Source organism: Ixodes scapularis, unplaced genomic scaffold, assembly GCF_016920785.2.
Source record: "Ixodes scapularis isolate PalLabHiFi unplaced genomic scaffold, ASM1692078v2 PGA_scaffold10__122_contigs__length_95168666, whole genome shotgun sequence".
Taxonomy (NCBI): Eukaryota; Metazoa; Arthropoda; class Arachnida; order Ixodida; family Ixodidae; genus Ixodes; species Ixodes scapularis.
In genome coordinates, this window is record NW_024609836.1 from 86,638,318 (window position 1) to 86,652,561 (window position 14,244).

A 14,244-nucleotide genomic window follows, 5' to 3' on the forward strand; every position below is an offset into this window, starting at 1 on the left:
ATCCCTGGTAAAGAGGAGTAAAAAAATAACAAAACACAACACCGTCTAAACACGCAGAAATAATGGAGATGGGACAGGCGAACTTGTGGGTGATCATACTGATAAACCCTGGAGACGGTGTATTGTTTGTCCCCCTTTTTTTTTTAATTGTCTCTGGTGTTTTTTCAGAAAAAAAGTAGTGTTCGTTGTTTAATAGGAAAACGACAGGAGAATGGTGCGTCTGAGAAGGGAAGAACGAGCTAACGAAACGTCTTCAGATTCCCAGAACGTCACAAATTAAGAACACAATAATGTAAGCAACCTAACGTCCAACAAACTTTCTTATTTTCCCAAGGTCATCTTTATTTGAATTCCGGAGTATACATTTTGACGTAATAGTTGCTGAGAGTGCTTTCGGCTGACAGCGCAGCCACAGCTCGATCTGGCGGGAGCGTGCTCGTCGTCTTTTCTTGGAGAACGGTGTGTGCCGCAATACATAACACAGAATCACCACTGGCTCCCTCGACGCTCCAAAAGGAAGGTTGACACTTTAGTTGGGGCTGGTCAGCTCTACCTGGAACTCGGGCGATGGGCGTCGTCGGAATACTGGTGCTCCAGGTTCCGGGCGACGGAATCTCCGATGTAGCAAATTCTGGTGGAATGTTTGTGGCCGTGTCCTTGAAAGCAATGAGACTGACTCGTTTTCGAAGTTGCTTTACTTGGCGATGCCAAGTGGTTCCACTTTCCAGAACAACCTGCGATAAAGATCCCAGTCAGGATCCCGATCGGAAGTTATTTGCCAAAACTTGTTCTCCGGGTTTAACTGGCGGCTGTCGTTGACCTCCGCGATCTTATGGTTCTTTCTGTTGTAGCTGTCCGAGTAGAACCTTAGAACGGACGTCAGGATGCAGTAAGTTCCCTGCAGCCTTCAGTCTCCGTCTCATAAGGATCAAGGCAGGTGTGGGTCCAGTAATTTTATTATGCGTTGTGCGGTACTGCAGGGGGCACGTGAAATCTTTGTCTGGAAGTCTACCACCGAAGCCTTCTTGAACGTTTTCTTAATTGTCTGGACAGCTCTTTCTGCGGCACCATTAGATTCAGGGTGGTAAGGTGGAATTCTTATTCCCCGAATGCCGTTCCTCTTCAGGAATTTCGAGAATAAGAAACTTGTGAATGCTGACCCCTTGTCACTGACAACCAGGTCAGGCAACCTATGCGTTGCAAATACTGTTCGCAGCCAATTCACTGCTGCCTCCGCTGAATGTGACGAAACGACCATCACCTCCAGCCACTTCGAATAGGCATCCACGCGGAACAAAAAATATTGTCCTTGAAATGGCCTTCGAAAATCGGCTTGAAGGTGCAACCACGAATTTTCTGGAAATGGCCACTGTGTTGCTGGCATTGGTTGCGGCGCTCGCTGGTTTTCTTGGCACACCGAGCAGATATCAACCTTTAGGTTGATGTCTACGTTGATCCCAGGTCACCAAACGTGACTTCTTAAGACCATTTTCGTTTTAACGATTCCCGGGTGTCTGATCATGACGAAGATCTAGCACGCTTCCTGTCAGTGGACTCGGAACGACCATTCTCGGAACCCATAGCGCGCAGCTGACCTGCACGCTGAGCTCTTGCGTCTTGGTTGAGTAGGGCTGCCATTCTGGGGCCCATAGCATTTCCCGTTCTTTTGACAAGACGGGATCTCGATCCGTAACTTTTGCGACAACTTCAGGAGAAAGACCTTTGTAGTCATGTTCTAGCATGAAAACATCTGCAGTTTTGGGCACTGTAAATTTTCTGGTTGACAGTGGCAGTCAAGTCAATGCATCTTCATGGCCCAGGCTCTTTTCGGGACGGTAGGCTGTCTTAGTTGTAGCTTGCATGTTTCAATGCTCCCCTTTGGATTCTTGTTGAGCACTGCAGGGGAATTCCTTTGTCAGCCCCTATCAGACCCAAGAGTGGCTTGTGGTCTGTGACTGCCTCAAAGTGTCTACTCTATAAGTATTGATGAAATTTAATTATTCCAAACATCAGGGCTAGGGCATATTTGCCAAGGTGGCAATAGTTTTGTTCAGCCACCATTAACCGACGTGATGCGAATGCAATGGGCTTCTCCTCTCCCGTTGAATCCCTGTGTGCCAGCACATCTACAAACCCGTACGGTGGAACATCGGAACTGAATACGAGGTACTTTTTGAAGTCGTAATGCAGGAGGACACCAACAGAAGTCAGTAGTTTCTTCCTGCGCTGGAAAGAAGCCTTTTGCTTTTTCGACCGATTTCAGCACGCACCTTTTCCAAGCAAACGATGCAAAGGCTCCAGGACGCTTGAAAGGTTGGGCAGAAATCTTCTATAAAAATTGATAAGGTCCAAGAAGCTCTGCTGCTCTTTAGTGTCTTGTATGCTTGGTGTCTTTACAATTGCTTCTACCTTATTCTGGGAAGGGTGAAGACCGCTGTGGTTGATCAAGTGCCCTAAGTACTCTAGTTTTTAAAATAAGAACTCATAATTTTCAAACCTCAAATTCAGGACTGATTCGCTCAGTCGTTGAAGTACCCTTTCGAGGTTTTTAGTGTGGTCCAAGTCATCCATCCCCATTATCAAGATGTCCTCAAAGTAGACGATCACGTGTTTTAGGTCGCAAAAGAGATTTTCAAGTTTAAGGCGAAAGCCTTACTTGTTCCATTTCGCGAAGAGGCGGCTGCGTTGTGCCCGAACGATGGCCATAAAAATATGTCATCCGGTGCACGCGCAGCTCAATTGTATGCTCAAAAACGACGTCGTCCTCTAGGCGTCGTCCTTGACGCCGTTCTCGATGCCGTCCTAGACGTCGACCTTGAGATCGTCCCAGAGATCGTCCTACAAGTCGCCCTAGACTTCTTTCCTGACGTCGCCCTAGAAGTCGTCCTAGACGTCCTCCATGCGTCTTTCTCGACGTCGTCGTACACCTCGCCCTTAAGGAGGTCCTAGAGGTCGTCCTAGAAGTCGTCCTAGAAGTCGTCCTAGCCACCGTCCTAGCCGTCGTCTTTGACGTCGTCCTCGATGTCGTCTTAGAGATCGACCTTGACGCCGTACAGGCGTCGATCTCTAGGACGTCGTCCCTGACGTCGTCGTATACGTCGTCCTAAATTTTAATACGCGTAGAAGCATCACTCAAAACCATTTCACCCGCGGGACTATAATGCATTCGCGTTCCTACACGTAAACAGTCTTAAATGTCTTCCTGTGATTTTTGGCTAGGAAATCGCAGACCCCGATGATACACCAAATGGTAGCCTGGTGTGTTCAAACATTCATTTATGTGTGTTGACTGTTACATGCTTTCTTGAGGCTGGAAATAGGATAACCTGCTGGTATGCATCATTGAGATCAAGTATGCTGAACTTGACGTCTCCGGACAGCTTCATTCACAGCTCTTCGACTCTCGGAATCGGATATGACCAATACCACCTAGAAGACAAGGTCTGTGCATGATGTTTGGTTAGTAGATCCCCGACCCGCCCCAAGCGGCAAATAGGCTGAAGATTCACGAATGTATGGGCCGAGTCACAACTACGTCCCATTCATTGGCGGCCACAGCTGTGTGCACAACTGCCGAGCGCGAGCTGATATACTCCGTTTCACCTTATGTTGTACCTCTGCGAAGGCTAGAAGCCTGAGCCCATAGCGTTGCCAGCTGACCTTGGTGCAAGAGTGCTTGTTTTGCCGAGATGTGCCCTAGAGCAAGGAGCTCACGCTTGTAGCCTTTCATGCGGTACAACACAAGAAACAGAGTATAGCGAGCTTCCACAGTTCATTTGCAACGTGCACGCGACACCATCAAGATTGCCGGTCCTGGTAGCCTATTAATGTCAGCTCGTTCTGAGCAGAAGTTGAGATGCTACTCAAGAGGATGTGACGAATCCCCTTTGTACATATAATAAATACGTTTCGTATATAAAGACACTTTACACACGCGCCAAATTACAGCCGCCACTGCTGCCCTTCTCTTGTCTTTCCCAGATGCCGAGCCACTAAAGCGGGCGTTGACAAGCCTCCAGAAAGGTCAATGCTGTGGAGAAGGACACTGTAGAAACTAAAATGGCAATAACCTGCCCCGCTATGGTAACGATGAAGTGAAGTAAATGTAATAAGAGGAAACAAGATCTGAAGTCGGTTATGTTGGCGCCCATGCACAGCTGCTGCAAAGCGTCTATATACCGTAGTTGAGACTGCAGTAAATGTTAAAGGCGCGAGCTAGGACTCGCTCCTTGTTTTGAGACGTGCATTTCTAGCGTGAGAGCTCCTGAGGAAAAATGCTTCAAAGCAGCGACCTCAAGCTCTCGTGCTTGTGGCATTGGCTGCATTCTCTGCTCAAAAGTGAACGGAGTATAAATAGCGCCCTCATAAATCTTCAGTCATCGGAGCACCGGCCTCCCTGAACAAGGAAGGCCGTGCGTTACGGGACGGCTCGCGCGCTTTGACCAGCTTGGGCGCGCGGGCCGCCCGCTGACAAATTGCTACGATCCACATTTTGATCGCGGCGCAAGACTTAGGGGAAATTTCCGACTCCTTTTTCTGATTCGGCTTAATATTAGGTTTGTGCAGAAGGGCTGCTTGGTGGTGCTTGGGACTGGTCACGGTGCAAGATAATACTAGGTGAGGACAGCGCGGTCCTCAGAACGTGCCGATGAAGTTCGCTTTTCACTTTCTCCCTTTCTCTCTCTCACTGTGTTTTAAAGCGGCGCCGGCAGGTGACTCGTCGACCGTGGGCACGGTGTGAGACGCAGGAGGCAGGCAGCAGTGCACAAGACGGCACGTGCCGCCTCATGCTCCACACGCGCAGAGCTCCAGCGAGATTGCCCCACGTGCAGAAAGACCACGGTGTACCGGGGTGTTAAGGCAACGAGATAATTTTTTTCGCTCTCACACAGTTTCGCCGTTCGGCCGCCGGCGACACTGTCAGCCGCGGGCACGGTGGCCGCAGAATGATGCAGTCTTTCGGATGCCCGTTGAACGAACGGTATCTTATTCCTCGCGCCGCGCAATCAGCACCGCCGTGTCCTCACCTAAAAAGTGTATCTTATACCGTGGGACTGCTGTATTTCTTAACGGCCTACTAAGAAGACAGACACAAGATCATAGCTCGACTAACTGTGAAGGATTAGACCCTTCCCCCGACCACTTCACCGGCCGCTTCGCTCGGCTGGGATGGGCGCCTTCGGGCGGCTTGGCGTTGCGCGGCGGCGCGAGTTGGCGGTGCGACTCTGCAAAGACACCACTTCTTTTTCTCTCTATATCCTCTGCCCCCCTCCCCTTCCCCTTTAACAAAGGTGTCATACCAAGCCACTAAGTCAGGAACACTTCCTTTGATTTCGTTACTCTCAAAGCTCGGACTGACTGACTGCGTCCAGTGCCAGCGTCCAGCGTCTAGCGAAAGTTTTGCAGCCCTTCGCACATCAGTAAGGCATTTTCACTCATGCATTTGACGCTCCATGTGAGCGTCTAACTTCATCGTATGTTATAGCAACAGACACTCGGCGTGAGCATATGTTTCATCATCTGCTACGCAAAGCACTAAAGCAGTCTATGGAGCAGACGATGTTGCAGACGATGGAGCAGACGATGGAGCAGACGATGTAGCACATTCGGGCTAGCTAGGGGGCACTGAGAGGATCTACTAGTGATGACGTTTAGAGGGGGAAACGCGCAGGCCTTGTGTTGTACGTAATATTGATATGACTCTACACGAGCCGCTGCGTTAACGAAAACTTTGAAATCTCCACAAATTCCCACCCGACCTTCTTTCTTGAGTACCAATACAATCGGTGCCGCCCTGTCGGACGTCTTCATTTGCTGCATAATTCCTTCCCGCTCAAGTCGTTTCACCTTTTGGGTCACCAGATCTTGCAGTGCAAAGGCAGCTAGCTGGCCACGGTTTGTAGTTGTGACCCATCTGGGGCGCAAATATTGGCTTCCACGTTCTTGAGAACCCGCACTGCCTTGTAGAATACATCTGAGAACTTGCGAAGAAGACCCTTCACCGTGGTGTTGTGGATGTTGACAATGTCAGCAACTGGAATTCCCAGCGCATGAATCTAGTTTCGCCCTAGTAAAATCGGAGAGGGTCCACTCACAACTTATAAAGGAAGGAGCAACCTGCACTTCTGGAAATGTCGCTCAGGAGTGTCTTTCCTCCATTACGGAGACGCCGGCCCCAACTTCCATCTCCATGTCGATGGATTTGCCTTGAGCAATGAAAGTTAAAATAATTTGTGGCACATGTGTCGCCTTGAAATGCCACATTTTGTATGTCGGCTGGTCATCTTCGCCGTCTTGATCGTCGGGGTCGTCCAGGCTACGAACTGTAACGGCCAATGCAGCTTTCATTGGCCTGCGCCCTGGTGAATCCCTGGTGAAGCAGAGGCATGGCTTTCCTGCCTCTGTTGACGCACCTCGGCTCGTCCCATGGACTTGCGGTATAGATCGCAGTCAAGTGGCCAATTTATTTATTTTTTTTTTTTTTTTTTTTGCAATGTGGAGTTTTGGGCGATTTGCTATTGAAACTTTGAGAACATGGTAGAGCTTCAAGACAGAGACAAGAGTAAGAATGAGACAACATAATGCGCATTGTGTTGTCTCGTTCCTGTCTTGCAGCGCTATCATGTTCTCAAAGTTTTGCTTGCAGTTCTGGCATGTCATATTAGCATAACGACAAGCGGTTGAACTATGTGGTTTCTTGCAGTGGAAGCATCGTGACTAGGAAGCCTGCGCTGACAGGCGGTTGGTCTCGACAGCCGATGTCATTCCAGTCTGACTCGTAATTTCTTGGAAGTCTTTTGTCGCAGCTTCTATGGCGGGACAACCTTGATCGCTTTTTCTAAAGTCAGTTTTGTAGTTCTATATCCTCTAAAAGGCAGGTCTGCATGATATTATTACTGATTCCGCAGGCTAGCCGATCTTGAAGCATGTCGTTGAGGACAGTGTTCAAGTCGCAGAAGTTTGCTTACTTCCGAAGTGACGTAATGAAGTCGCTCACAGACTCTCCTTTCTGACGAACTCTCGAGTGAAACTTCAGCGGGTCTCGACAATAATGAAATTATGGATTATGGGAGACAGAACTTAAAATGCGTTCGGCTGGCAACGCAGCCACAACTCGGTCTGGCGCGAGAGTACTCGTCGTCATCTTTTATTGGATACCGCGTTGTGTGCCGCAAGACATAAAGCTTACTGTCTAGCAAAATTACTGAAAATATTTCTTCACCATGAACACAATGTTTCAGCAAATGTTTATGAAGACTGTGACTAGCGCAAGCTTTCTTATCTTCAAGGTAAACTCTGAGCGGAATAGACCTTTTTTTTAAAAGTGCACGCCGTCTAGCAGCTGCTGCGCGGACTCTCGGCGTTCGCCATTGTTTGTGCACGTATTATGATTATGTATTTAACTTTAACACGAGATGTGCGTCGGTGTTCGGCGTGAATTCAGCTTCGCTCGTCCCGAAAACGTGTACTGCCTCAGTGTTCGTTGAGATCTCTGATTCAATCCCACGATTATGGCCCCAGAAATGGCAACCGGTAATGTTGCTTCATGGGACCCGGAAAAAAATCTATCACAGCAAGATTGCTCTTTATTATAAAAGTATTTAAGTCGGCATGATGTTTCTAGGAGGCCAATCTCACTTAAAACGGCGTCCAGAATCGTTATAGTTGACTAAGAGCAAGTATCAAAAGCCTCTTAATTCTTTTCCTAGAAAGATGGAAAAACGTGCAGTTATATTTGCAATTTTCAGTGAAACTGAAGAGCAATATTCCGATCATCGTCATTCCTTTCTAGAGATTGCAGAAGCGCATGACTGGGGACGAGTGCAATTAAAACAATTCCCTTCCAATGGGCGTATCGACCAGTGCATTGTCTGGGATGAAAGATGCCTGCAACCTCAAAAAGCGGCCCATACTCGAACCATCACCCGTGACAGAGTTATCAATAGTTGCAAGAGCGTGGCAAAACTATCCTGCTTTATCATATCTCCCGAAAGGATTACGCACTGCAGGTGCATAGGCAAAATGTCTATAAAATGGAGCCCAACAAGTACCGCTACTGTATCGCTCGACATCCGACAGAACCCGAGATGAGTCTCCTGAATGCAGCCCTTGTTTGTTCGGTCGTCGTTTCGCTCTCCACGGCCTTTCCCGGGATCTGGAGGAGGCACCACCCGGACGTAGACCCCCGCTACAAGGAGTGGGCACACTTCGCCATCTCTTCCCAAGTCGAGGGCAGGACCAACTACGACACGCTCCTCAAGCTCTTGAGCGTCGAGTCACAAGTAACCGCTTATTTCTTATTCCTTTTTTTATTGTAAAATATAATCAGCGGGGACTATGATAAGAAAGACTGTCTACGAAAAAGTCAGCGTTGGTCCCCACCGGGCACTGCGCGTTTGTAGACCAGACTCGCGTTTGTTTATGCGCCGTGCGACAGCAGCGACACCGCCGTCAGGGTCCAGAAACAACACAAACTTGAAGAACAGAAACACGATACAATTAGGTAACTTAATTTTCTGAAACAGGTCGTCCAAACTGCTGAAACAAAATGCAACGGAGCAAGCAAAACGATTCTCAGCAGAAGGCTACAGGGACACAAACGCATGAGAATAAAAAATTCATATGACAGTCAACCTTACAAAAAAATGACGTTGCCTTCTGCTGTCTACTCAGCTAAGAAGAAAAAAAAACATAAATATTTCATTTTATGGTTTTATAGATGCCTCGTAAGGGAAAAAAAAATTAACGAAAAAATTCGAGCGAGCAGCAGGAGATATCAAACATCGTCTTCTAGAAGTCGCTGATGGTGTAGGGAAAGAGGGAATTTCTAAAAGCAAATAACAACCTGACTCGGTTTAGAAAACACTAACAATCCATATTTGTTTACGCATAACGAGTGCCTAAAAACAGAAGATGGCATGTATCTCGTACCAACTAAAAAATTAGCGCCTGTCACGATCTCATGCGGTTCGCCCAGTGAGCATCCCAAATATTTAAATTGGCACAAATCGGAATTTAGAATTTTTAGCCGCTCCATTTGTTAATAGAGCGTTCGGCGAATTTTCGTTGTTGAGATCCGTGACGTCATGACCAGGATTTGCCTCACTGTGACGTAACGAAATGTGACCCTAGTTACTTACCATCAGTTGCGACGACAAGTTCGGTGGTGTGTTTAAACGGCACAGTGGAAATTAGAAACCATCGCGTTCTGAAACTGACACCGTCGACGTTTACAGACTGGCGATGCTCTTATGTCCGTGGTATGACCAATAGACCATTAATTTGCTATATTACCCAAGCATCAAGTAGAATGCAGGGATTGGTGTTCCACGCGCCACACGCGCACACCTTCCCCGTATAAAATATTCGAAGTAAATAACCAAAATAAAGCGTTGACGGACCCGCGTGCAAGATGCCATTTGTTTTAGGTATTTGCTTTGGAAAAGTTACTATCGGTGAGCCCCGCACGTGCGGCGCGTGGAACACCATTCCCTGCATTCCCCTTGATGCTTGGGTAATATAGCAATAGGTCTATTGTGAAAAACCGACCACAACGGTGCTTTTGGTCGTGCAAGTCGCTGGTATCACCCAAAACACACGTGGCAGAATCTGAAATTAATCTGTAAATGCCGAATACGTTGGCACCGCTGCCTACGTCACGCATGCACAAGAAATCGGTTGTAACCTGGGCTGTCAACACCGTAAAAATGGTAGGACTTGAAGAAAAAAAATCTCTCGTAATTTTTCGGATTACACAAAGCCAGAAGCTTTGAGAGGTCCTTTGACTCTGTGCATCTAGTGAACGTTATACAGGAAGAACTCTGTAGTGTTGTGTCGAAAATAATCCTTGGAGAAGGGGAACAAGAGGGACAAAGGACAAACACAAATCTTCAAACACAGCTAGGTGACTGGTGCGCGACCAAAAATGTCCGCGTGGTCCGGGTATCGAACCTGGGACCTCCTTATTACAGGTGGAGCGCTCTACCAACTATTATCTTCGTCATTCTTGTTCAGCTAGCTTGCACCTTTGCATTTAATTGCATTATAATCGTAGTGTATTGTGTTGTTACAGTCAATTTATATTTGTAAAATCACTCGATTATACTATACCTTAGCATGAACTAAGAGCAAAGGCTGTAAAAGTGCGAGTGGCTAGCCTTGAGACTGCCTTGACTGGAGCCATGGCCTGCTATATACTGACAAAGCCTGGCAGATCGCCACGAGAAGCGGTCACTGAAATTGAAAAGGTAGCGCGGCAGTCAACAGATGAGAGGAGAGCCACGTGACGGGCACCCCGCTGCGGCGAGTCGCCGAAACACACTTCTCCTGAGCGAACCAGTGTGTTTCGGGGCCTCGCCGCTGCAAAAGCTGCGCGCTGACGTCCAGGTTTCCGGAGAACTGGCTCTTTGAAGCTCTGCGCTACCAGATCCTCGCGCTCCAAATCTGTGACCGTCGTCGAACTGCCAGGCTTTGTGAGTATAGGAGGGGCTATGGCCTGAGGCAAACAAAAGCGTGTGAGCAGAGGGTAGTAGGGTGGTAAGTTGGGCTAGTTGGTGGTTATTCATCTTGGTTTTAAAAGCGCACAAAAGACGAGGACAGAGTAAGAGACACAAACGACGGACAAGCGCTCACTCGCAACTGATAGGTTTTGTTTTTCATGAGGTTCCAATAAAACCTGTCAGTTGCGAGTGAGCGCTCGTCCGTCGTTTGTGTTTCTTACTCTGTCCTCGTCTTTTGTGCGCTTTTAAAACCAAGATGAGCAGAGGGTAAACGAGCGAGATGCTCAAGGGGAAGACGAACTTGTGAAGGTCATCTAGAATGTTTTCCGACGTGAATGCAGGTGATTGCGGGTGTCGACTACAAGTTCAAGATGATGGTAACCGAATCCACCTGCGTGGTCGGGAAGGACTGGTACAGCAGAACACGCTGCCACCCCAAAGTGGACGCTGTGAGTATGCAGCAGCCCAGCACCCCCGTGTTCGTCGCTTCCGAAGCCGCGGGCGAGCTTGAAGGTTTCACGTGTGCTAAGGAGGCATTGTTCCCCCGTTGCTTCCTTGTATGGTGTTTGTAATTGAGCAGCGTCGGTATCGCGGCCACTTTGAAGACATTCTGCTTTCCATTAAAGTCATCGCGCCTTTTTGGCCCAAATACTTTCGGACTCAACATTTTTGCATTTAAAACCAACAATTAGTGTGCGTTTTGGCGTGTGCGTGCGTGTGTGTGTGTTTGTGTGCGTGTGTGTGTGTGTGTGTGTGTGTGTGTGTGTGTGTGTGTGTGTGTGCGCGCGTGCGCGCGCGCGCGCTTTGCGATGGGGGAACCATAGGAGGGCGCCTCCAAAACATGTTTTGGTGGCGCCCTCTTTCAGTTTCCTTTTGTTACGTCATTACCTCCCGAGCAACAAGTTTGATGGTGTTTGTAATGAGCATGGTGGAAGCTGGAAATCATTGCGCTCTGAAAGCAACACTGCCAATACCGTGAAAAAGGAAGTTCTTGCATTTCGCATATTTCTGTCTACGACAAAGCCTTTGCCGGCGTCATAGTCAGCATTCGGCCAATCGTAGAAAGCCAACCACATCGACGCTTTCAATAACGCACGTCGCCAATAGACGCCTTCAAGAATAACGCTCGCTTACGGTCGAACTGAAAATACTGCGAAGTGGCGTGCGCAAAAGACACCACAATAACGGCAATATTCCAATTGTATACAGTCCCTTGGAGGAGAGTATAATAGACTCGCTGCAGCTTATTGGTGTTTATTTTTTGCGCGCGCCACTTCGAAGGATTTTCAGATCGACCATAAGAATTAGTATAATTTTTGAAAGTGTCTTTATTTTCTTTGGTTGATAACTTGGTCTTTCTACAGCCCCACATGATCTGCACCGCCGTCGTCAACTACATTCCCTGGGAGCACACAAAAAGTATCAAGTACTACAGCTGCGGCGAACCTGTCAACAACTCTTAAAGGTCTGAAAGGCTGCCACCTGTTTCGAACCAAATGGGAGGCTCTACTTTATTTTACAGGAAGAACGGCGAATAAATAAATCAATAATGAAACTACAGCGTCAGCATTTTTGTACACTTCTCTCTACGTATTGGGGGGATCGGTGGCCGAGTGGGCAAAAGCACACCAGCTCGGACCACGAGGAGCAAAAGTTCGCGCTGTAAAACCCAGGGATCCTGGGCTCGATCCCCGCCCCTGATCGTTTCAATCTGAATGAGCACCGTACCGGCGTGCGGTCGTGCATCACTATACTGCGGGGTGCACGTTAAAAACCCCAGGCTAGTGGTTGTACTGCACTGGCTAAATTACTCATCTAAAGCTGAGGCACCAGACGCCCACTGAGGCAGACTAACTTCCGGCTGTACAAACATACACACAACAGTTTGATTTCTCTTTATAATACAAAATATTTTAGATAAAATCAATAAAAGAATATAATTCTTAGCTCTCTAATAATGAATGGGGCCAGGTTCAGACATTTAAAGGTTAATTTAAAGGCCCATTTTTAAGGGGCGAATGTACCGCGAAATAAAAACGAATATCGCCCGGCGTTCTTCTCTCGGGGCATGGCGTCAGAAAAGTTAATTTTGAACACCACGGATAGCCGTATGTTCTTTCCATGCTGTGATGCCGAATCAAGGGAAATCTCACATAACACGGGAGCCTGCGATATTTTTTTAATATTTTTCTCTATGCTGCATTTTGGAATATTGGACTTTCATTGCGTCTGGTCCAAAAACCACTGCTCTTTGACGCTTCCTGCGTTATGCATGGATAAAAGACTTATTTCATTTTAATTACAAGGTTCACCGATCGCGCTGCCGTCAGTGTTGTCACACACACAATTTGTGTCCTCGGCGCCAATCATCAGTGAGCGCAGGTTCAACACTGAAACTGTGAACAGCGTGCATCATCAGACAGTGCCAGGACTAACTGATAGTTATGTCGAACTTGTCGAATATGATGCGCTGTCTTCAAAGGATGTGCCATGCATCTTTTGGTGTGTTTTATTGCGAAAGCATTAACTGTCCCATCGAGCAAAGCCGACGTTGTCTGTAACAGTCTGTAGCAGAAAAAGCGGCAGCTAAATTCCCATTGGCTGCGACGCGACATGGGGCTCCTTAACGAAGGCGTCATCGTTGCTAAAGGCCCACACGCACATTCGCGTTTAAGCGCGGTGCGTTCCGTAGCGGCAAGCGGACGCGTTGTGTTGCGAAGACCGCTTGCGCCAAGCTTGTACGCACAGTTGCGTTGACACGCAGTCAACCGCAGTCAAGAGCCAATAAGAACGCGCTATCGTCGCTAGTGGCTCACCAATAGTAAGCGAAATCCAAGGCAACATGGCGGCGCACGGCGACAGCGTCGGTGTTCGATCTTGGGACAATCTCGCCGGCTTCCCCAACGTTCTGTCAAGCTTGAACCATCGCAGCCTTGAAAAATACAGTCCCCACCGCTCCCCAAAACGAAAAAGCAAGCACTGTGACAGGCGAACCGGATACGTCTCGCCGAGTCGGCCGGGTGGGGCGAGCGAACACGTCATCCCCTCTCCTCTTTCGGCTTCTGATTGGTCGAACGCACCCGAACGCACCGCAACGCTTGGGAAAGTTGAGCGAGTCTCTACTCGCTTGCGTCGCGCTACCGAGCGTTGCGGGAAGGCGCGCGTCGCTCTGCAAGCGACCGCGCCTGGCCGCAAGGACTCCGCAACGCACTCAAACGCGTTCAAACGCGAATGTGCGTATGGCCCTTAAGGAGCCAGCCGAACTGCTGGCGGCGCACTGTGAGGGGGCTACGCGAGTATGCGCTGTCCTGACGTTGCGCGAGTATGCGCTGTCCTGTGCCATCTCTTTCAGATCCCTAAACAAACGCCCCCTGAGATGTGGGTGAAGCGTGGGTGGCTCTGACGGGTAGCACGCGCTTTTTCTGCAGATGGGGCCGTCTCGTCAGCACGGCCATACCGTGCCTCTGGAAAGCCCTTACAAACCAAATGAGCGACTCCGGAAACTGTTGTGTGAGGGCACAGAGCTTGTCCTGCATCCGGATTTTGTAATCCGATGGCAGGAACTCTTTTCTGAATCGCGAAACAAAATCCGCCATACTCGACCAGGCGGATTTTTTCGGTCGCTCACCAGTCACCTAGCTGTGTTTGGAGATTTATGTTTGTCCCTTGTCCCTCTTGTTCCCCTTCTCCAGGGATTATTTTCATCATTATTGTCCAGCTCGCTTGCCCCTTTGCATTTAATTGC

At 48.5% G+C, this 14,244-nt stretch overlaps 1 protein-coding gene across 1 annotated transcript; it reads left to right on the forward strand.

Annotated features, from left to right (window-relative positions):
* The first annotated feature begins 8,018 nt into the window (after positions 1-8,018).
* Positions 8,019-12,059, forward strand: LOC115319364 (salivary cystatin-L-like). Its single transcript, XM_029979307.3, has 3 exons — positions 8,019-8,282; positions 10,841-10,948; positions 11,864-12,059. Exons 1-3 carry the CDS (start codon positions 8,034-8,036, stop codon positions 11,960-11,962), a joined length of 456 nt encoding a protein of 151 aa, XP_029835167.3. The 5' UTR covers positions 8,019-8,033; the 3' UTR covers positions 11,963-12,059.
* Positions 12,060-14,244: the final 2,185 nt, after the last annotated feature.